Here is a 24,126-nt window from a genome sequence, read left to right as displayed (position 1 = left end):
TAGATTGTGGTCCTATTAAGGTTCTAGCTACTTTAAGTGCTGAGAATTTAATTTAGTCAAAATGAAGTATGATTTAGAAGGAAGATAGATGGTAGTCAAAAAATATGCAGGAAAGAGATTGAGGATCCAAATGTATTGAGCATTCATTTAAGAGTGATTTACTGAGCACTTACTATGCACCAGGCACACTCTTCCAGTGACTAGACATATTGCAGTAAACAAAACAGACCAACATTTCTGCCCCCATGGAATTTCCACTCTTGAGAGGGGAGACAGATAGTTACAGCATAAATAAAACTCACAGTTTGTAAATGGTGATAAATGCTATAGAGAAAAATAAAACAAGGAAGGGATATGGAAGGTTAGGGACAGAATTGCAAATTTTAATAAGATGGGTCAGGAAAAGCCTCACTGGAACTTAAAGAGCCGAAGGAGGTGAGGGAAGAATGTTGCAGGCAGTGGAAACAGTCAATGCAGAGGCCTTGTGGTAGGAGCAGGCTGGCCTCTTACTGAAACAGCAGGGAGTCAGTGGCCGAGCAGTGAGCCAACAGGAAAGAGGTAGCAGATGAGGGCAGGATAGCAATGCAGACTGTTTAGGGCCTTGTAGACCATTGTTAAGGATTTTGACTACTACTCCCAGGAAGATGGGAAGAATTTTGTAGTGACGTCAATCTCTGAAGTCTCACTAGCGTACATAATGTATGTTTTTGTCAGGGAGCCATTTTTCATCAAGCCACCTGTCGGTAGCTAGAATCTTAAATGTCAATGTTCTTAAATGTTTTTGTTTGGAAATAAGAAATAAGACTTATATTTTTACCAGCCTTTAAATGAAAGATATATGAAAATCAATGGCTATATTCCTAAAAATGTAGAGCCTCTAGTTTTGTACACTATAAAACAATGTACTACTTCATTGAAACAGAACTGTTCTGCATGTTTTATGTTGTTGCAATAATTGTGTAATAGCACTTTTACTGTGACGATTGTATTAAATGTCAAATTTAAAAAAAAATTGTGTTGGTCACTTGCATCGTGCTGGGCTATGCATGTGTCTTATGCTTGTTTGTGCTTCTGATGATAATTATACTTCCCATACATCATTTCTGAGGTATACAAATCGATTTCTGAAAGTGGTTTAAGGCAGCTAAGATTCTGTTGTGTTTTGTTTTTGCTTAGCATCTTCCAAAGTACTCAAGAGCATGTGTGAGAATTTCTACAAGTATTCAAAACCCAAGAAAATTCGAGTATGTGTTGGAACCTGGAACGTGAATGGTGGGAAGCAGTTTCGCAGTATAGCTTTTAAGAATCAGACACTCACCGACTGGCTTCTTGATGCACCCAAATTGGCTGGCATCCAGGAGTTTCAAGGTCCGCTTTTTATAATATGGATTCACTTACTAAATCCTGGCTGGGGTTTATTAATCTATAAAACAAATGTAACACATCACAATATGCATTACTTTATAAAAGAAACTTGGATTTGTAAGTATGAAGGCCAAACCTTTTAAAGGTAACCACACATAAGAAAAACTTGTTCTCTTCTTATTCTTTTAAACTGACACAAAGCAAGCTTATTTTGTGATTGATAATTTTTTAAGCCTAATATGTTCCATTTTTCAAATCTAGTTCTCTAGGTACCAAGGTAAGAAGTATTTGGGGGGTAGATGATGAAAAATCTTACAAAACTGGTTGTGACATTTGTTGGCACTCTATAAGTTAACAGTACTGATTTATCCTTGGAAAAACTTCGTTGTCATTAATAGCCCAAACCAAACACTGAGCTGAGGATGCTTTTAGGATTTTGATTAGAAGTATGAATTTAAGGCTGCCTTCTCTTTTTAAAAGTCACTTCGAATTCCTTTTTCAAATGGTACACACCTAGCAAGTAATATGTATAAAGGTGAGGTGCATAGGAAAAAGTGTGAGATACAGATTTTCTTTTTTTTAGTTATCTGTAGTCAGTCACATCTTAAGCCCTGGGGTTTTCCCCAGACTTTTATTTAAAATGCCCCTTTTCACTTACATTGAACCCAGTTTGAAATTGTAGTTGTTGTCGTAGTAGTAGTAGTAATAAAAAAAAACAGTTAACACCACGATTCTGTAAGTACTGTACATCTAGCCATTTATTCCCCATAACAGACCTACTGCATAGACGCAATTATTATTCTAATTTCACAGATGAGGAAACCGAGACACAGCAGGGGAAGCGACCTGTCCAAGGTTGTGGTTAGTAATGGCAAAATCAGGATTTGAACTCTGGCAGTTTGGTTCTGGCGTCATTGTGCCACACTGCAGTTTATGTGTAAATTCTTGGGCAAGTTGCTTAGGTTCTCCAAAGCCTCAGGATCTTGTCTGCAACTAAAGGACAAAAATAATCTGTCTTATAAAGTGTGTGGTAAATGAGATGAGGCATGTATAATCCTTGCACTTAATAGCAGTCAGTAAATAGTTTTGTTTTGTTTCTCAGTCCATACCATTTATAGGCCCTTTTTAGCTACTTATCCTCATTTCTGAATACTTGGGCCGCCCAAGTACCCCTGGGCTGCTTCTCTCAAGTAGCTTCTGTTCTCTCTTCTTCCTTGTCTGTTAGGAGAGAGCGAATGGCTGAAACAGAGGGGTACATCTTAACCCCTGGATCTCTATTAATTTTCTTGGATTCTTCTACCAAGGAAGTAGTAAAAAGGTCAAGCCTCTGGTTTTCACATTTGAATGTGAAAAATCCCTCCTTTTATCTCTAATTTGAGATGATTTCTCAGCCACTTTGTGCCTTTTCTGAAGAATCCCTTTACTTCCCCAATTTTTATTAACTTCAGCCTTTGATAAGTGGCTTGTTTCTCTGGTGCAGACTTCAGCAAGAATTCTTCAAAATGAGTTCTGAAAGGACTTAAGGATCTTTAAGAATAACAGTCTTAAAGCAGCAAACTTAGGAGTTCTGAATAGAAGCTAAATTTAAAGTAGTTTTGTTCCATTCATTGTTTTTGCCTATAATTTGAATCTGGTTAAACGTAGAACACAAAAATGGAATTTTATGAGGTCTGGTGTTGATCTTAGTTGTGCTGGGTTGGGTGGCAGGTGCCATTTGACTAAGGCTACATTTTAAAAGTTTTTCTTGGATGCTTAATTGTAGATAAAAGAAGTAAGCCAACTGATATATTTGCAATTGGTTTTGAAGAAATGGTCGAGTTGAATGCTGGAAACATCGTGAATGCAAGGTAAGCCAACAAGGTAATCGTCTAGTTGAGGGACATGGAAGGCAGATAACTAAGTAGTTGTTACAAAGATAGATTGGGATAATATATGTAAAGGTGCTTTTTTTTTTTTTTTAAGATTTATTTATTTATTTGAGGGGTGGAGAGGGGCAGAGGGAAAGGGAGAGAGAATCTTAAGCAGACTGCACTGAGCGTGGAGCCAGACCTGGGGCTCAGTCTCACGACCCTGAGATCATGACCTGAGCCAAAACCAAGAGTCAGTCACTTAACCAGCTGTGCCACCCAGGCCCCCCTTTGCAAATCTTTTAATATCTGGCTTAAAACAGCTGAATTCTCACATCTACTTCTGTATTAGTCTATTGCAATATGTTTTGGTTGAAGTATATGAAGAGAATCACATAAATATTTAGTTGGAAGTAGAAATAATTTAATAGCCTTTTCAGATACTTTCTTCTCTGATACTACACCAAAGCTCAACAAATAGTTTCTTAATGGTTAGTTGAATATGGAATCTGAAACCATAGCAATAAACTTTTTTTGGTGTTCTATTATACTAATATTCATTGGTCTATTTTTTATCCTTGCATGATTTTGAAACATCACGTATTGGTCATTTTGAAAATACTAGTTCACTGAGTTACATAGATCTTCCAAATTTTGACACATTTCATTGTATGATATCAAAGCATCATATGGGTTAGTCTCATTACTGATGTCATCAGCAAATGTTTCAAATATTTGGAAGCTATCAGGATCATAGTAGCAGATACAAGTTTTCCAAAACTCTAATTTTTGCTTGAAAACTCAAATTTTATCATTGGAAAGAAATACTATTGGTTGTTTCCCTTAAAAAGGCAGGCTCATTTGAAAAATGTTTGTCAAATAACCTAAGTCTGAATAACCATAGTCTGTCTGTCATTAGTTCTTTCAAATAAAAATAGTTTTCCATGAAAAAAGTGGCAGTTCAGCTCTCAACGCAAAGTATCCAATGATTTTCCAACCATCATGCTGCAGTGTGCAGCAGAAGTGCTTTGTGCGTATTTCCTATTCATCACATAGAATATGAAAAAGATAGGACTTTGATCAGATGAATAACGTTTATTGCTTCAACAAGGATATTCTTTTTTTTTTTTTTTTAAGATTTTATTCATTCATTTGAGAGAGAGAGAGCACACATGAGAGGGGGGAGGGTCAGAGGGAGAAGCAGACTCCACGCCGAGCAGGGAGCCCGATGCGGGACTCGATCCTGGGACTCCAGGATCATGACCTGAGCTGAAGGCAGTCGCTTAACCAACTGAGCCACCCAGGCGCACTCAACAAGGATATTCTTAGACGAAATGGCATTTTTTTTTAACTGCAAGTGCATGATAGTGAAGACTAATGAATCCTAGTATAGTTTGGTGCTTGGATTCATGTGAAGACATCAGCACTTTTACTCATTGTTGCTCTTGCCTCATCATGCAGATGTTGGTCAACAAAAACACAAAAGACAAAAAAATCTTAGTAGTAGTATGAAGATAGTTTTGACCTCATGGGTTTGGGGAAACCCCAGGGATGTTCCCAGACCACACTTTTGAGAACTGCTGTTCTGAAGCCTTATTACAAAATCAAATTACTTAAGTGGAACTTAAAGCTTAAGTGTTTTATTTTAAGAAAGTATACTTGCTTTTAAAGTTGAGCAGTTGCCCATCTTTTCTGACCCTTCTTAAGTTTTCAGAATAAAAATACGGGCTGAAATAGTATGGTATAAGTCATCAGTCTTGCAAACGATTGCAATTTTTTTCTTAGCTGAAGTGAATAACATTCATACAGGGAAGTAGAAAAGTCCAATTTCATTCATTTTGCTGTTTTGAATCTCTTTCCTGAAAATACATATTCAGGTCTTAAAATAGAACATACTCTTATGGTTCCTAGTACCAAATTGTTTGATTGTCTAAGTAGAGCTTAATCAAATTATCTTTAGTAAAGTGGTGATTATTCATTTATTTAACCAATATCTTTTGAGCATCTACTCTAGGTGCTAAAGTTACATTAATGAATAAAACAGGCAAAATCTCTACCTGCATGAATCTTCTATTCTAGTGAAAGAGACAGACAATAAACAGTAACTGTAGTAAGTAAATTACAGGCATACCTCGGAGATATTGCAGGTTCAGCTCTCGACCACTGCACTAAAGCAAGTTATCGCAATCAACTTAGTCAAATGAATTTTTTTCCTTCCTGATGCATATAAAAATTGTTTACACTATACTGTACTCACTAAGTGTGCAATGGCATTATGCGTAACCAACAGTATACACACCTTAATTAAAAAGTACTTCATTGCGGGGCACCTGGGTGGCTCAGTCGTTAAGCGTCTGCCTTCAGCTCAGGTCATGATCCCAGGGTTCTGGGATGGAGCCCCACATCGGGCTCCCTGCTCCGCGGGAATCCTGCTTCTCCCTCTCCCACTCCCCCTGCTTGTGTTTCCTCTCTCACTGTGTCTCTCTCTGTCAAATAAATAAATAAAATCTTAAAAAAAAAAAAAAAACTTCATTGCTAAAAAATGCTAATCATCATCTGAGCTTTCCGCTAGTCATAATCATTGACCACAGATCACCATAACAAATATAATAAAAATGAAAAAGTTTGAAATACTGTGAGAATTGTCAAAATGTGACACAGAGACAGGAAATAAGCAAATGCTGTTGGAAAAATGGCACTGATGGGCCTGCTTGACACAGGGTTGCCACAGACCTTCAATTTGTAAAAAACGCAATATCTGGGAAGCACAATAAAGCAAATCACAGTAAGACAAGGTGTGCTTGTATGTAGCGTGGTGGAAGACGGTAAGTGGAATGGAAAATAAACAGGTAAAGGGGATCAGGCGTGTGGATTTGGGGGTGTGGTGCAGCTTAAATGGAATGATCAGGTAGGGTTCACTGGACCTGAGAAGTGAGCTGGATAAAGAGATGAAAGCCGTCATTCTCTTCTCAGAATCCAAGTTGTAGTGGTAGGATTATGGTAGGTAGTAGAAGAGAATCCATGTGCTGGATTTGTATTTTGGAGGTGGTATGGCAGTGTTAGATTAGATAAATGGGCATGAGGTCATATTCTGGCTTACTGCTTATCATGTGTGTAGCCTGGAACTATGAGAACACTTTTTTGTTCTCCTTTAGAGGTTCTTGGGGGTTCTTTGGAGGTTCAAACTTGTTACTCTGAAAATCCATAAAGACCCAGGCATTTATGCTACCTTCTTTGTATGAACTGTGTTTCAGACTAATGAAATAGTTGAGTAAAGTTCTTTAGAGAAGAATTCTAACTTACTACAAATGCCTATGGAATGCTGCAATTATAAAATCAACATTGTGCAGCCCCTAATGAAGTAATGGCAGTGATCAATAGATACAAAAATCTTAGCAGGATTAATGGGGGAGCTTTTCATTTATAAAGAGTTGATTAGATTGTCAAAGTCTGCACAGCAGATCAAGTGTAACAGCACAGAGATTATGTACTTCCTGCTTTGATGCAAGGGGGACTGCACTAACCATGAGGTTATTTTTGCCAAAAAACAATGAATAAATTTGAATGGCTTTCTTAAGCCTTCTACATTAACCAGTTTAAAGCAAATATGAGAGTTAGAGGGACAAGTTAAGATACTGTGAAGAGACGTCAGTCAGATCCAGGCTGTCAAACATTTCACAGACAAATGGCCTAACTTCTTAAAAAATAAATAGCATTAGAAAGGGGATGGAGTGGCAAGGGTTGAGAAACTATTAAAGATTCAAGAGATATAACAAGCAAATGCAGTGTGTCGGCCCTATTTGGACCCTGTTTTATTTTATTTTATTTTTTAAGATTTTATTTATTTGAGAGAGAGTGAGTGAGTGAGCAGGAGAAGGGGCAGAGGAGAGAGGGGGAGAATCTCAAGCAGATTCCATACTGAGCACAGAGCCCGATGTGGGGCTTGATCTCACAATCCTGATGAGATCATGACCTGAGCCAAAATCAAGAGTTGTTTGCTTAACTGACTGAGCCACCCAGGTGCCCCCTTGGACCCTGTTTTAAAGAAACCTACTGTGAGAAGACATTTAATTAGGGAAATTTAAATATGAACTGAGTATTAGATGGTATTAAGTAATTGTGTGATAATGGCATTGTGAGTATGTAAAAATAAAAATGTCCATTGCATTAGATGATGCATACTAAAGTATATATGTGTGAAATGGTATTTGTCTTAGATTCGATTTAAAATATTCACACACACACAAGTGAGGGGAGATGGAAGAAAAAAGACTGGCAAAATATTGATAATTATTGAAGCTAGGTAATAGATTTATGGTGCTTTAGCTTATGATTATCTCTTTTTTTGTGCATGTTTAAAATTTTCCATGATAAGCTTATAAAAGATAGTACTTATAGTACAGAAAAAAGAAAAGAGGGGAAAATGTACTTCTCTGTTACCCTAATGAATACTACAGAATAAGTATAACTGGAAATTACTCAAATGGTGAGCACTTATTTAATAAGTATGCTCAGATTTTCTTTGTAAAGGAGCAATAGACTTCAAAGTATGATATTCTTTTGGCTAAATTTTAGGTTTTTCTTTTTAAAGGAAAAAAGAAACCAGCCTATATAAAGACTTCACTGTCGGTGTGGATTTCATGACTATTTGGTAGTCTTATGAAATTTGGGGATATAAAGATATAATTTACAATTGCCTTATAAAATAGGCTGTATTGTCAAGGTCTTTTAAAAGATTCCCTTTTTAATATTTTCTGCTAGCACAACAAATCAGAAGCTCTGGGCTGTGGAGCTGCAGAAGACCATCTCCAGAGACAACAAGTATGTGCTGCTCGCCTCTGAGCAGTTGGTGGGCGTCTGCCTGTTTGTTTTTATCAGACCACAGCACGCTCCCTTCATCAGGTCAGTAAACAGAGCATCTCCCGTGGCTCATTCCTACCATAGCGTAACAAGCAAAAGACCTGGCATGTTTGTTGCTCCAGAGAAAAATTTACTCATAAAAAAGAAAAACGTACTCATGAATCTTGGCTTTAAATGTGTTTTTAATTAAAGAATCACTAATAGTTTCACCATACTGTTGCACAGCCTCGTCCTCAAACTGTAGTTTTGTATTTCTTTCATAGACATTCCTGATTTCTGACACGCACAGAACTATTGGAAGTTCCAGTCTTTGATTTAGAGTCTTCTGTTTTAAAGGGATGTTGCAGTTGATACTGTGAAGACTGGAATGGGAGGTGCCACTGGAAATAAGGGAGCAGTTGCAATACGAATGCTATTCCATACAACAAGCCTCTGCTTCGTCTGTAGCCACTTTGCTGCAGGGCAATCACAAGTCAAAGAAAGAAATGAAGATTTTGTAGAAATAGCACGAAAGTTGAGTTTTCCAATGGTAGGCTCTTACTGCTTGTTCTTGAAGATGAAGCTTTGAAATGTGTACTTTAATTTACCCCAAATTCTCTAACCGTTTTTGCAAACTTAAGATAGTTCCTAGGAACATCAACACTGTTCACCTAAATTGATGTTGGCATGTGTTACTACTCTTGGGTCAAATAAATAGGGCCTGCCCAGGGGAAGGCAAGCATATTTGAGGCAAAGAAATAGTTGTAAAACATTTTTCAAATTGACTGTGTAGAATCTAAAATCCCTTCTCCTTGCCTTCAGGGAAGGATGCTGTTTTCCCACGACTATGTATTTTGGTGTGGTGACTTCAACTATCGCATTGATCTCCCTAATGAAGAAGTTAAAGAGCTGATAAGACAGCAAAATTGGGATTCTCTTATAGCAGGAGATCAGCTTATCAATCAAAAAAATGCTGGACAGGTATATACATATTTAAGAAGATACTTGCATGGAGAAGAAGGGGATCTTTTGTTATGAAACGTGCTTTCCTTAATCACAATATTCCCTTTTTTTTTTTTAATCTCTTGGAGTCTCTCTCTCTCTCTCTCTCTTTTTTTTTTTTTTTTTTTTTTTTGAGAGGGGGAGAGAAGGTTGGGGGTGGGCAGAGGGAAAGGGAGAGAGAGAATCCCAAGCAGGCTCCATACTCAGTGTGGAGCCCTATAGCAGGGCTCGATCTTATGACCCTGAGATCATGACCTGAGCCAAAATCGAGTCAGACGCTTAACCAACTGAGCCACCCAGGCACCCCACTTAGAGTCTCTTTATACTTATATACATGTCTCTCGTTTAACATATACAGAATTACATTTCCTTAAAAAAATGAAAAGAAAAAGAAGACTCTTAATAATTCCCAGGAGGAAAAATATATTAAAGTATACATGTCTCTCGTTTAACATATACAAATTACATTTTATTAAAAAAAATTTTTAAAAACGAAAACAAAAAGAAGACTCTTGATAATTCCCAGGAGGAAAAGTATATTAAAGTCTCTGTAAGATTCACCTTCAAGTGGAAGAGTATACATTTTTGGTTCCTTCTTTTTCAGTAATAGTGAATTTAGAATTTTTGTCTTCAGAGCCACTGTTTTTTGGCTTTAAGACCCTGTGGTAATCTGCTTTATTCTTTCTTTATTTATTCTTTTGTTTCTTATATCATCTGCCTTTCTAAAACTTATTTTTTAAAACTTACAACCACAGAATTTTGGAAGGCTAAATTTTTTTTTTTTTTTTAAAGTAAGAGGTGATTGAGGCCCCTTGATATGGTGCCTTTGTGATCATCTGACTTATACTCTACCACTTTAGGCCCCACTTAACTTTTTAGGTCTTACTTCCTCATTTGATAATTAGATGTCAAGACTATAGGATTTCTAAAATCCATTATAGTTTTAAGTATCTCTTATAGCGCAAAGGTCTGGTAGAATTCCCTTATTCACCTTTTTTACTTTGTTTAATCAAAGGTCAAACAAGTGGCATGAACAAGTCCTAGGTTATTTTTTCTTAAACCTTTGTTCCATTCAGTTAAAAGTGTTCATCTGACGGACACAAATTTTGTGTGAATCTCCAGCACATAATGGACATTTAATAAATGGCTTGCCTGAATGAAAAAGAACTTTTTTTTTTCAAATAACTTACTTTATATATGTTTGTTTTAGATTTTTAGAGGATTTTTAGAAGGAAAAGTAACCTTTGCTCCGACATACAAATATGACTTGTTTTCTGATGACTATGACACCAGTGAAAAGTGCCGCACCCCTGCCTGGACAGACCGTGTCCTCTGGAGAAGAAGGAAGTGGCCTTTTGATAGATCAGGTTGGGACATGGATTTCCTCATTTAAATGAGCTAGCTCATGCAAATTTTATGAGGAAGAAGGGAATGATATAAATATCAAGGGAGGAGGGCTGTCAACCAGGTTTGGAAACCTTTCAACCGAGGTTTTCTAGAATAGAAGAAATAAAATATAAAACAATTAAAAAAATATTCTCAGACTTGCTTATAATAATTTAATTTTTTGGTCTATTTTCTTTCAGTGACATAATTTCATATAAAGAGAAGCAGGGAAACATTTTTATGAGAATTTCAATGGAGTGCTAATGAAGGTTTTTAATTTGAATAACTAATCTGGTTTGTAAATATTATGAACTGCCCCTTGTCTGTTGAATTACTTATGAAACACTAGGTAGTCACAGGTCTTTAAGTAATCTCAGAAGTAAAGCCTTAATTATTTACTAAGTAAAGCATAAAATGATAATTTAACCAAAACCTTTCTAACTTAAAGTTATCTAGACTTCCTGCTGCTTAACAAGTGTATCAGGCATCCCAGCCTCAGGCAACTGAAGCCTATAAAGCAAAGAAGCTAGCTGGCTCCTCCATCATCTGTCATGCTCATGTGGCTTCTCTTCTGTGTGTGTGTGTGTGTGTGTGTGTTTGTTTTTAATTCTGACTGCAGCTGAAGATTTAGATCTTCTAAATGCTAGTTTTCAAGATGGAAGCAAAATCCTCTACACATGGACTCCTGGCACTTTGCTGCACTACGGAAGAGCTGAGCTGAAGACCTCCGACCATAGGTTTAAACAGTCTTGGTATTTCTAATGGTGCTTGAAATTTATTTGAAATACATCTTTTCTTAAACATGTCTAACACATCCATCTTCCTTTATGCCTTAAGGCCTGTCGTTGCCCTGATTGATATAGATATATTTGAAGTTGAAGCTGAAGAGAGGCAAAACATTTATAAAGAAGTAATTGCAGTTCAGGGTCCGCCAGATGGTACAGTTTTGGTCTCAATCAAAAGTTCTGTCCCAGAAAATATTTTTTTCGATGATGCTTTGATTGATGAGCTTCTGCAGCAGTTTACAAATTTTGGTGAAGTTATACTCATAAGGTGAGTAAAATATTTAGTGTGCAAAAGCGGCTCATGACTCCTAAATATTTTCTATATTAGAAATTACCTTTTTATTGTTTGAATAGCATATGAATGTGGTAGACCCTTGAATGATGTGGGAGTTGGGGGCACTGATCCTCCCATGCAGTCGAAAATCCACTTAGAAGTTTGACTCCCCAAAAACTACTAATAGTCTACTGTTGACTGGAAGCCTTACCGATAATGTAAACAGTCAATTAACACATATTTTATATGTTATGTGTCTTACATACTTACAATAAAGTAAGCTAGAGGAAAGAAAATGTTAAAATTGTAAGGAAGAGAACAAACATTTACAGTACTGTACTGTATCAGGAAAAATCCACATAAGCGGACACCTGCAGTTCAAATCTGTGTTGTTTAAGGGTCAACTGTATTTTTATTTCCAAACTACAGGAAAAACATACTATAGAAATGTTGTTCAAAGAGTTCATAGGTTTTGAAACTGAACTCTGGTTAGAAAGTTTGAAGTTGAGTAATAAAAGTTGATGTGAACAATTGATGACAAAAATATGTGCACATTTAGATGTGGTGTCTTAAGATTCCCATACAGTCTAATGTATAACAAAGCCCTACAGCAAAATGAAGCTGCGATCACTGTTTTATTTTTGTAAGGAGAGTTAGGAGTAAAGCAGAGTGACTTTTCCTCCCTCGGTTTAAGAAATTTGATGTTTTAAGTAATTTTAAGTACATTTAATTTCCAACTAAGGGAGAAGCAGCACCACCAGATGAACAGTCAGGAGTCATCCAGTCCAGTCTTCGTTTCTGTCATTGACTTAACCATCTGCCTTTTGCAGAACCAGATGCTTCTTTCCTTGTTCAAAAAAAAATGTTCTCTTCCAAGTAGACAGCACTTTTGAGAGACTGAATGACATGTATGTGTTTGAATTTCATAGGGAAGAGGTTTGATTCCTTTCTGTGCTTTTCATCTACTCATTTAGGTATGTTTTATAGCTATTTGGTGGGTGGATCTCTGTACGAGGTGTGGTGGAAGAGCAGAGGAGAAATTGAAGACTTGATTCCTACTTGTAATCCAATGGAAAGATCAGGATTGTATAATGGCTTCCCTAGATACTAAACAGAGTACCCCACAGACTGAAGATGGTGTGTTTTCTGTAGAGTGAGAAGCCTGCCCAAGAAACCTAGAGTCCTTTCAGAAAGTAAATGACCAAATAGAGACGAAATTGCATTTATATATCCTTCAAATCATTTAACAAAGATCCACCCCAAAGCTTTAAAATAAAACATTTCTAAAATCCTAAGGCACTAGGAAGTACATAGTGAAATCTCCAAGTTTACAGATGACAGTAAGCTTTGCCAACTACAGAAAGCCAAATTACCAGGAGCACAATATGGGCAGCATAGTAGCAGACAAGTGTCCTCATGAGCAAATGTAGACTATGGCACTGGGCTAGAGAATCCAAAGTGTACATTAGGGATGAAAGACTGATACAGGAAAACAACCTATCTTTATAACCCAGTCTCGAAGGAACTTGGTATTAAATGAGAGCCAAAAGCTTTCCCCAAAGTGCTTGTCTTAATTTGAAAAAATATTGGTGGGTGCCTGGGTGGCTCAGTTGGTTAGGCGTCTGCCTTTGGCTCAGGTCATGATCCCGGAGTCCCGGGACCTAGTCCCACTTGGGCTCTTTGCTCAGCGGGAAGTCTGCTTCTCCCTCTGCCCCTCACCCTACCTTTGTGCTCTCTCTCTCTCACTCTCCCTCTCAAATAAATAAATAAAATCTTTAAAAAAAAAAAAGAAAGAAAGAAAGAAAAAGTATTGGTAACAAAACAAGGTATTATCCTAACGTTATAAAACTATGTGTTGTCTCCACACATGGAATATTCTGGTTGGTATACCTGCAGACAACCAAGTTAGAATAGAAAAAGCAGACCATGGAAGTAAACAAGGAGAGGACTACTGTCACCAGTAAAGCTAAACTGACCATTACCTTTTGGTCTAGAATAAAACAACTGTTAAGGAATGACCGAAGTCTATAAACCCTTTTATTTGTAAATGACAGATTCCCTGGAAATGTAAATGGGACAAATGTAGATACTTCTATTAGTTGGGGGGAAAATCTAGAAGCTTTTACCCTAGTGGGTGAAAACAGGAAGAAAATACAGCCTCTCCTCTTGATATCCATAAGCCATGCTTTTGAATCCTTGGTTAAGTGTGTGTGTGTGTGTGTGTGTGTGTGCCCGCGCTTGCACGTGCGTGGCCCTTTGAAAAATCTGCAAGGATTCCTGATCTTGATTTATATAATTGGAAGTAGTTCAATGAGTAAAATTGTTCTGTAAATAAGACTGATAATGTTTTTGTTTTCCTCTTTTTTAAACGATAACATTATTACGTGTCAGTGATCATCTTATTCAGAACTTGTTCTAATGTCCTTTGTATTTTTTTCTTTTGGGGGGTTACTTATTTCAAAATTACAAACCTAGAATCATAGCAAATGCCATTGAAGTCCCAAGAGAGTAAATGGCTGTCAGTGAATAAAGACAAGGACCATAATAAACTAAGGTACCTTGGGGCCAGTCAGATATATATATTCTAATGACAATTCCCTATCTTATTCCTTGGTCAAAGGAAATTTGCTTCAGGGAAGTCATTGAGACCCTGAAAATACATAGTTCTGGACTACAGGTCTGGGAGACTTGGATTCTAGCGACCTGTAACTCATTATCCATATAGGGTCACTTTGAACAAGCCACTTATAACCTCTGGCCCTTTTTTTTCCTTATCAGTGAAATGAAGGATTAGATTAGCCGGGATCACAAATGGAGGTCCACAGGTCCACAGGTCCGACTGCTTTATTAGCATAGTATTTGAAAGAAATTTGAATTTGAAAGCTTTTAGAGGAAGTGTGCCCTCTCCAGGTCACCAGTGGCCCTACTGCTCTCCCTGTTGTTTTTTACTTTCTGGCCTCTATAGGCCCTTGATATAGTCATTGGGTTAGTCATTGGGCTAGTTACATATAAGATACTGATTATTTTTTATGGCTTATTTTTCTCTTTCTTGAAGGTTTGTAGAAGATAAAATGTGGGTTACATTTTTGGAGGGAAGCTCTGCCTTGAGTGTTCTGAACCTAAATGGTAAAGAGGTAAGGTAGCATTTGTTGATTCTAAACCATTTTGAAAAAAGGCATCCAAAGATTATGTTTTTATAGACAGGCAGCAGGATTATCTAAATGTATTTCCAGTGCAGGACTATAAAAGACCTTATGGTGTGTTTTAATATTTATTATTTAGACTAAGTTTCTGACCAGCTTGGAATTATTTTGGTCCTCCCTAAAGATACTAACCATTGGTAACACACTAAGAAGAAAAAACATGTGTATCACCTAACTGGATTTTTATTATATGGAAACTTATTAATTGGGATAGATATTCTGGCTTATTCATAGTAGGAAAGATTTCTATTAAATGAAGAAGATACTTTATTTACAAGAAAACAAGGGAGGAAGGTACTCTTTATTCCTAGGAACTGGTTTTATTGGCTTGGATCACGGTACCCAGATAACCATTTTCAGGTATAGGTAAAATAATTCCCATAGATAACAAATCCATCCCACTGAAATATTTTAGAAATTTTTAATTAGTGGAGGTATTCCTAACCTGTGACTTAAAACGTTATTGATGGAGGAAATTTACATCAATGGCCTGGAATAGTTTTACTTCTATAAAGTGCTGTGTCTGTCTGTTTTTTCTGAATGATTTTGGACAGATCCTAAATTTCTAAGCATGTGGTCACTAGAAGGATGGACTAAAATCCAGACCTAATTTCTCCAACAGTGGAAAACTCATAAAGCCTTCCGTGAGCTTACTCTTCTGTCACATTACTTCAGTTTCCTTGGAGTAAAACGACAGTTTCCACACATATATTGCTTTTGAAATAGGTTTTATATGCTAGTTTTTCCTGAATGTAATAGTAATACACTCAAGCAAAAGTAAATCGTGAAATACAGAAAAGTATAAAGAAAGAAGTAGTGAAGAACACTAATCCAACCATTACAAAATAATTTCTCTTAACCTTGATAGATGCATGTATATTAAAACCAGTGAGATTATATATACATTTGTGTGTGTAGTAACACAAGCAGGATATACATGTACATATACATACATACGTGCACAGACACAAATAAGATTGTGTTGTAAGTGCTGTTTTCTCACTGCCTATTCACTTGACGGTATCATGGACATTTTTCTATATGAGCAAATATGTCATTTTTAATGTCTGCAGACATTAATTTTGTTATGTGGATAAATACATAAATTTATTTAACAAACTCTTATTAATAGCTAGATTGTTGGAATTTTAATTATTAAAACCAACATTCCAGGGAAGTCCTGTGTACACTATAACTTTGTGTGCTTATCCTGTTATTCCTGACCTTAGGATAAATTCCTAAATGTAAATTTGCTGTGTTAGAGAATATAGGCATATTATAATTTGATGTTTGTTGCCTAATTGTTCTTCAGAAAGTATGGATCTAATTATATTATGCCTTGGATTACCTAATATTTACATCCTAATCGATACTGGGTAATTTCTAACTTTGACAACCTGAAAAACCAGAAGTAGTATGTCATTTCCGTTAAGATTTTAATTGCTGGTCATCTTAATTTATTGGTCATTGGTACTTTCTAAATGAGCTGCGTATGTCTTTAGCCTATTTTTCCCTGGGGTATTTATTCATCTTCTGAAGCAGCCTTGGTGTAAAGTTCAGTCCCTTTCCATTTGTGCTGCAGATATTCCTACCTGCCGATCTTGTAACTTGGTTGTGTCTTAACTGTATGGAAATTAGATTTTTAAATTTAATTCTAGCTTTAGTTTCTTTAAAGCCTCTCTTCATCCCATGAGGATATAAATATTTAAGAGCAACTCTCAATTCGGCGTTAGCTTACTCCCTTGCTGAGTATTTCTTTTGTCTTTCTCTGATAGTTTAATTTTCCTTATTTTATTTCTTCTCCTCCTTTTCAGCCCTGTCCCTTACCCTCAAGTCTAGTTATCTGTGTTATGCTCTTAGAAAATACCCACTCTTAAGTCCCTAAAAATATTTTGAAAATTCTGTAAAAATTATGTTTATGGAAAATATATAATAATGTTTAATTTGTCCTTTTGAAAGTTAGATATTTCCAAACCTCTAGTCTGTTGCTTTGTTATTAACATTATTTCAGCCCCAAATCTTCTAGGACATATGTAGATCATTAAGAGCTCTTGCATTCCAGGGAAGGAGCTGGGAAAATTAGATAGCTTAGGGCGCCTGGGTGGCTCAGTCGTTAAGCGTCTGCCTTCGGCTCAGGTCATGATCCCAGGGTCCTGGGATCGAGTCCCACATCGGGCTCCCTGCTCGGCAGGAAGCCTGCTTCTCCCTCTCCGACTCCCCCTGTTTGTGTTCCTGCTCTCGCTGTCTCTCTCTCTGTCAAATAAATAAATAAAATCTTAAAAAAAAAATTAGATAGCTTAAGTGGGGCAAACCTAAAGGATGATCTTGAGCATGTTCTTTAAAGACCTATGAAGCCTGTTGCCAAGTTCTGAAATAGAATTGATTTGTTCTGATAAGCAAATAAAGGATTATTGGTTTCTTAGGACACTGACGTCAAAGCTCAGTGTAGATAGTAAATTACTATTAAAAACGACTGTACCGTTCAGGCCAGCAGCTTTGTGTCTCCATCCTGTGCCTTCAAGGAACTCTAATGTCAATAGCACTTTGAGCCACGGAAGATCTGTACCCACAAAGGTGTCAGCTGTTGGTCACAGCTACACAGCTCCTTTGGAAATACCAGAAAAGTTCACTTATTTTATATACTCCAGAAGCTCTTTAAAGGAAGGAAGTTGAAACTGTGTAGGAGAGAGCTTACATTTTAGAAAGCAAGTTTATTACATGGTATGGGTTTTAAATGACAGTGTCTTTCTAGTGCACGGTCTCTGTTTGACCAAGGAGTCTTGTGGCTGTGTGCAGGTTTTTTGAAACTATTTTTGAATACATCAACAGGACAGCGTGACTTAATTATAATGTGTTTGGCTGTTGCAGATTATACTTTTGTCTAAAAGCCGCTCACATTTATAGGAAAGGCAGAATGCCAGTCCGTCTCTTCTCTAATTGTTTCATGTAGGAACAATTAACCTGTGGATCAGAATCAAAGGAAGTATCAAATTATGTAGCAAAGTTGTCAGTGAATTTACATCTGGCCAGGGAAAGATACTGGCCACAGCAACAGAAACCTGAATCTGTGTGCATCCTAGAAGAGAAGACCTTAGATTTAGCAACACGGGCTTTTAAAGGGAAAATTGGAAATGTTTAAGCTACTTCAAAATTCGGTATATGTTAAATTGAATCTAACTGAATTAAGCCTAGACTATTGCATAGTGTAACTAAAGCTGTTGCTTTATTCCAAGATAATTTTCATGCTAATGAATTTTTAATTTCTATCTCTTTTAATTAACTAGTTACTGGGTCGGACTGTAACTATTACTTTAAAAAGTCCAGACTGGATCAAAAATTTGGAGGAAGAAATGAGTTTAGAGAAAATTAATGTTGCATTGCCATCATCGACAAGCTCCACACTGCTTGGTGAAGATGCGGAGGTCACAGCAGATTTCGATATGGAAGGTTTGTTTATGGAACACATTTACTTCTGTGCTTCTAGATAAGTGTCCTTTCCCGTCAGTGAAGTCTTAGTCTCCAAGTTTATCCATCTCTATCTTCTTACAACACACAGAGCAGTATTAATTGGATTTTGTTTTGCGTTGTACTTGTCTATTTTGCCTGTACCTAGACTTCAGATTGCAAATGTATTTGTCCTTCTTGCATTTAAAGGTTAAGATCTTTACAAGTGTGAGTTTATGTCCTTCTGTGCTAAGAGCACAAATTGGTATTTCTGGTGTGTGGTTTGGTCCCACTAGTTGCAGTTAAGGTAGAAAAGTAGAAGTTCAAAGTGGGTGTTCTAACAACAGAAATGGGTTCAAAGTAGTTATTACAAAAGAAGATACATTTCAAAGCAATTTTAAAAAGATTCTCAAGGAGGCTAAGAGCACATGCATTTGAATGGACCCATATAAATGTGGCCATTTCATATTTAGCGTTTAAAGTACCTAGTTATCTGGATAATAATTTCCTTAAATGTAATCAAGAAATGCAGGTGCTTTCTCATGCTATGTGCTGTGTTATTCTAGCATATTTCCCATGACAGTGCATCCCTTAGTTTATAAAATGACAATATATCATACTGTGAAGCTGCATACATTCCAGGTAACACATTTAAGAGTTGAGCGCCGTACAAGACAACTCCAGCTTTCATGTTTCTCTTTTCATTCGTTGGCTTAGTCCATACATTTATGTCCTACCTTGGATGTGCCGGGTACGTACTAGGTGCTGAAAATTCAACAGATATCATCCTTGTCCTTCCAGAACTCCTAGCTTAGCAGTGTTACCAGTGAGCAGGCAATGAGAGTCAGGTGACAGATGCAGTCATGAACAATGCTGTGGTAGTTCATGGGACAGTTGCCCACCTCGGATTTGGGAAGCAGGGAAAGGTTTCCCAGAGAAATTGAAATTTGAGTTGAGAATCTAAAGACTGGGTGAGAATTAGATGAGGGAAGGTGGAAAGGGTGAGCCAGGAAGAAGGAATGTGCAGGGACCAAAGGGGGAGAAGGCTCAAAGCTCTTCTGTAAGTACGCTCATGAGGGAGTAAAGGGAGAGAAAAGAAATCAAGCAGGGGAGCGGTGTGGGGTGGAAGATGAATTTGGTCTGGATCATGTTGAACTGAGGTGTCTTAGGAGACTGCTGGGCCCACATGTGGACTGTGGGTGTGTGAGGCAGGTGCTCCGCAGAGCTCTGGGCTCACAGGGCAGCTCTGATAGCAGCTCAAGTCACGGGTTGTCATTAGCTTGGCCAGAAGGACTGTATAGAGATGGGAGAAAACTGGTCCTGGGAATGAACAGAGAACCCCAGATTTTAAAGACAGGCAGAAGGCAACTGCTCACAAAAGGAAAATGAAAAGAAACAACTAGCAATGTCAGAGAGCCAAGAGATGGGCCTAAAAATCAAGGAAAGAAATGGTAACAAGGAAGGCATAGTCAATGGAGTCCTGTGTCACAGGGAGAGGAGGAGAAATGGGGACCACAACTTGCCCTTTGGATTTAAGAACAGTGAAGGAGGCTGTTGGTGACACTCATGAGAGTACTTTCAGTGCAGCGATGAGGCCAGATGGTGGTAAATTGAGGTGTGGATAGAAGGTGAAGAAGTGGAGAGAGTGTCTATAGACAGCTCTTTAAAGAAGCTAAGATGGGGGCTGCGGAGTGTGAGGAGCAGTTGTTCCAGGGAGATTGGGGATCCAGGGAGTGCTGTTTGAAATGAGAGAGGCTTAAGAGGTCTTCATGCCATGGTAAGGGCTGACAGTGTTGGGGACCAGCAGGGCAGAAGGGGTGATAGAGCAGGTCACTGAGAAAATGGAGTGGGGGGGCAGAACCACAAAAACCCGAGTGCAACCATGGGATTAGACTCCAGCTTGGCAGCAGGTTGTGGGAAGGGGGTCCCATCTTAAGACTTCTCTCTCCTCTGATGGGGCGCCTGGGTGGCTCAGTCGTTAAGCATCTGCCTTCGGCTCAGGGCATGATCCCATCCTGGGATCATGCCCCACATCAGGCTCCTGGCTCAGCGGGAAGCCTGCTTCTCCCTCTCCCACTTCCCCTGCTTGTGTTCCCTCTCTCGCTGTGTTTCTCTCTGTCAAAGAAAGAAAGAAAGAAAGAAAGAGAGAGAGAGAGAGAGAGAGAGAGAGAGAGAGAGAGAGAAAGAAAGAAAGAAAGAAAGGGAAAGGAAAGGAAAGGAAAGGAAAGGAAAGAAAGAAGGAAGGAAGGAAGGAAAGAAAAGAAAGAAAGACTTCTCTCTCCTCTGAGAAGTGTTAAAAGCTGAGGTTATCTACAGGAGTAGGGCAACCCACAGTCTCAGGAGAGTTGAGAAGTTTCAAGATAAAGCTCCTGAGAAGGGAGTGGGGGGTTGCGGAGAGCCAATCACGAAATTGCCAGGCAGCTTTGGGATCCCAGAGGAGGCTGAAAATTGCAAACCGAATGTGACTGCAATCGTCAGCACCACGGGATTCTCTCCAGCAGCAGCACTCAGCAGCCCAGGTGTGGTGATCGAACTGATGCCCGTGGGACAGAAGGTGCGTGGGGGTGGCCAAGGTGAAGTGCCATCGAATCCGAAGACAGACTCAGAGAAGCAGAGTGGCATCGGGGCTAAAAGGAGAGGGATCAAAGGCCTGGATCCTGATAAAGTCCCAAGAGGGAAGAGTCACTGAAGGACAGAACTGAAAGGCTGGGAGCTAGTGTTTTGAGTATTATCTCAGAGCTAGTGCAATTGGGAGGGCTGTGTGTGTTTGAGTGGAAGAATGTGTAAGGACAAGACCAAGGTTTTTCAGTTGTTGATGTGTTGTCTACATGGATTTTGATGTCACCCAGAGAGATGGTGGGACCCGACTGTCATCCTGCTCTCTGCTTAGTCCTCAGTGAATGGGTTCAAGTCACCAGAAGGATGGAGGTTGGAGATTATGGCAGCAAGTGGGTGTGGAGAGCGTTAACATAAATTCCTGCAGGCATAGGCTCAAAGAAGTAGACCTTTTTATTCAGGATTGGAGGATTAATGTTCTGAAATTGGAATCAGGTTGCAAGGGGAACCTGACTCTACTTTCCAACCCTGAGGAAAGGAGGGAGATGGGGGGGCCTCAGGGGAGCACAGGGGAAGGAGTGGTGAGGAGACTTTTGGGGAAGGGTATGTAGCTGTCTGAGAGCCTGTCTACTCTAAGGGCTGGAGCTGAGTTGAGGACTCCCCCAGAGTGGGGAGGGAGCAGTTCCGTGCAGCAAGTAGAAAGGTTTGGAAGGAAAGGAGAGCAGTAAACTTTTGAGTCAGCCAGCCCTGAGATAGCTGCTCAGTGGAATATTGAAACCACTTGTGTCAACCCCGCTCCAGGTGTTAGTCACCACGGACATCCTGATGCTCTGAGGTAATAGGCTATCTTTACAGTTTAACAACATGCTTAACCTCTGCATGTTTGCAATGTCATAACGAACCCCTTGAAACCTGGATTGGTAAAAACAATCTCTGAGAAAGTGAAAATGGTGGTAATTTTAATAACCTTGTTTCCTTAGGTGATGTCGATGACTACAGTGCTGAAGTTGAGGAAATTCTTCCCCAGCACCTGCAGCCGTCTTCAAGTTCTGGCCTTGGCACTTCCCCAAGCTCTTCACCCCGGACCAGTCCCTGCCAGTCACCGACCATATCAGAGGGCCCCGTACCTTCCCTTCCCGTAAGACCAAGTCGAGCACCATCGAGAACTCCTGGGCACCCAACTTCACAAAGTGTGTATTTTATTTCAGGTTTTCTGTGACTTTCCCTAGCTGATCTGTTTGATTTTATATGGTCAAATCTCTGATGCCTTTGGATCTGTACTGTGTTTTCTATGCATACAAAAGAGGAAGCCTGTAGATGGTAAGCCCTAAATGGAAAGGAAGGTAACTCATCATCACTTTCATCAGATGAGAATTTTTCTTAAACCTTTTTTCCTATGAGGTTGATCCATGTCTTAAAATTGATGTTTTTCTGTAAGTGCAGTTAAGAACTCATTACCATCTGGGCTTAAGTATCTATTTATACATAACCTCTATTATGGTATGAAGCAAAAAGAGACAAAAAATTTTTTTTGAGTTCAAATTTAAGAGTCATTACTCCTCCAAAGTTGGAAGATTTGTCCTGGAAGTTGTTATATCGCATGACTAAATCACTGTTCTATGCTTACCAACATCTCCAGAAAATGTCTTCCATTTCGTAAATTTCTCCAGTTCTCCCATACTACTCTTAGAGGACTGGCTTCATTAGATAAATTCAAGATAAGCTAAGGTGTAGAGAAAAGAAGAGACTCCTTTTTTCTTCTCTGTATGGGCCAGCAGACTGCAAATGACCTTATTCAACCAACGCTTTGTGCCCTCTTGATCGGGCCACTCAGTAAATCAGCTCTCAGCACCTGGGGCTTTGGTAAGGTGTCCACATGGAGCTACAGCACTCTTGCTTCCATGGTACCAAAGGGGACTTTAATGGCAGAACTGCTTATGTTATTGATAGTAAAAATGCATGTCAGTACATTACAGAACAAATGGAGAAAATGAGCAAAATCAAGAATCGAGAATCTGTCATATGTATTGGGAAGTACCATACTCACATGCTCACACCCACGTGGAACCTGATCTTACCTCATGTACTTTTTTAGGTTCTCCTATTGACACTCTGCCAAGAGAGTCTCAGCCCCTAGAGCCCAAGAGGCCTCCTCCTCCCCGCCCGGTTGCTCCTCCTGCACGCCCTGCTCCCCCCCAGAGACCACCTCCACCTTCAGGTAACCAACCATTTGATTTCCATTTCTGCTAGATTGAAAATCTTCCTCCATTCTATTTTAAAATGTTTTGCGTGTCTTCAAACCTCGAGCTTCTAGATTTTATTGTTTTTGTACCGTTGTTGTTCTGCCTGAGCCTTTCTCTGAGGAACAACAGAACAGGTAAAAAGAGTGTTTCCCGACTAGATTTCTGTAGTAGGTTTTTCTAGCTAGCTGCCTTCTTACAGGTGTGCAAAACAAATGTTCGTTTTATTTTTGCTAATCTGATGTAGTTGTACTAATTTCTGTAAAACATATAATTAGAACTGAAGAACATACATATACTTATTTATGATAAAGTTTTATATATTTGCTTAAATATTCTTTTTAAGTGAGTATAGTGCCGTTACTTAAATTGTTAGAAGTATTTGCATTAAATAATAGCTTTTTTATAGTACCGAGATACTAGTTTGTAGTTCCTACATGACATTTAACATTATGAATACTATAGTAAGTCTTTGACATTTCAGTTCTTTATTTAATGTCCTTTCCTTTCCGCTGCATATTTTCTTATGAACTATAAGGGGCTAGGAGTCCTGCACCTGCTAGAAAAGAATTCGGAGGTAACCATTTATATTTGTTATAATATATGCATCTTGGTTCATTCATGTTTTAGAGTTTGATCCCTGTAACAGAAAGACATTTTAGATTTGTTTGATAAAAGCCATAGTGAATGATATTTATACTCCAAGTTAAAAGTAGCTCCAAACTTCCATTATATTCCTGTTAAGTAAAAGATCAGAGTTTAGTTTCGTTAGTGAGTAGGCCTGATACAGGCTACCATTCTCCAGGTAGACATAGTTGAGTTTCTCATCAAGGACTGATACACTTTTTCTTAATAAATATAGTTATTTTGATTACACAGATTTAATTCCCCCAAATCACCGTAATTTTGAAAGGAATTCAGATACAGTAAATATAGAACATTTTCCAAGTACTTGATTAGTGATTAGTGATGCACTAGTACTTTCCTTTTCTAGAAACTTAGCAAATCTAGTGATTAGCAGAATTTCCTGGGAATGCAACTTAAAGCTATAATTATCTGAAATATATCTTTCATTTTGTACGGCTTTATCATAACTTGTCATAAAACTCATGCTTCGCTTTTTTTTTAACATGAGAATGATTTTATTTTTTTCAATAAGGAAATTTTTATTAACAAATGGGTCAC

General features: G+C 38.3%; 1 protein-coding gene across 8 annotated transcripts in view; it reads left to right on the top strand.

Moving 5' to 3' along the window:
* SYNJ1 (synaptojanin 1) overlaps window positions 1-24,126 on the top strand; it is an 85,583-nt gene that overhangs the window by 46,798 nt on the left and 14,659 nt on the right. For 4 of the 8 annotated variants that reach the window (XM_035017605.1, XM_035017604.1, XM_035017602.1 and 1 more), the window contains exons 13-25: window positions 1,177-1,368; window positions 3,128-3,212; window positions 7,974-8,114; window positions 8,409-8,601; window positions 8,874-9,032; window positions 10,264-10,420; window positions 11,059-11,176; window positions 11,277-11,492; window positions 14,554-14,632; window positions 17,986-18,148; window positions 21,682-21,891; window positions 22,797-22,919; window positions 23,480-23,518. In XM_035017605.1, the coding sequence (XP_034873496.1) occupies window positions 1,177-1,368; window positions 3,128-3,212; window positions 7,974-8,114; window positions 8,409-8,601; window positions 8,874-9,032; window positions 10,264-10,420; window positions 11,059-11,176; window positions 11,277-11,492; window positions 14,554-14,632; window positions 17,986-18,148; window positions 21,682-21,891; window positions 22,797-22,919; window positions 23,480-23,518 (1,875 nt within the window). The remainder of the gene's footprint in view (window positions 1-1,176; window positions 1,369-3,127; window positions 3,213-7,973; window positions 8,115-8,408; window positions 8,602-8,873; window positions 9,033-10,263; window positions 10,421-11,058; window positions 11,177-11,276; window positions 11,493-14,553; window positions 14,633-17,985; window positions 18,149-21,681; window positions 21,892-22,796; window positions 22,920-23,479; window positions 23,519-24,126) is intronic. The other 4 variants (XM_035017609.1, XM_035017607.1, XM_035017606.1 and 1 more) reach the window with 1 other exon arrangement.

Source organism: Mirounga leonina, unplaced genomic scaffold, assembly GCF_011800145.1.
Source record: "Mirounga leonina isolate KUSES-001 unplaced genomic scaffold, KU_Mleo_1.0 Mir_172, whole genome shotgun sequence".
NCBI classification, from domain to species: Eukaryota; Metazoa; Chordata; class Mammalia; order Carnivora; family Phocidae; genus Mirounga; species Mirounga leonina.
The sequence above is the reverse complement of the archived record's forward strand: the minus strand, read 5'-3'. Positions and strand labels throughout refer to the sequence as shown.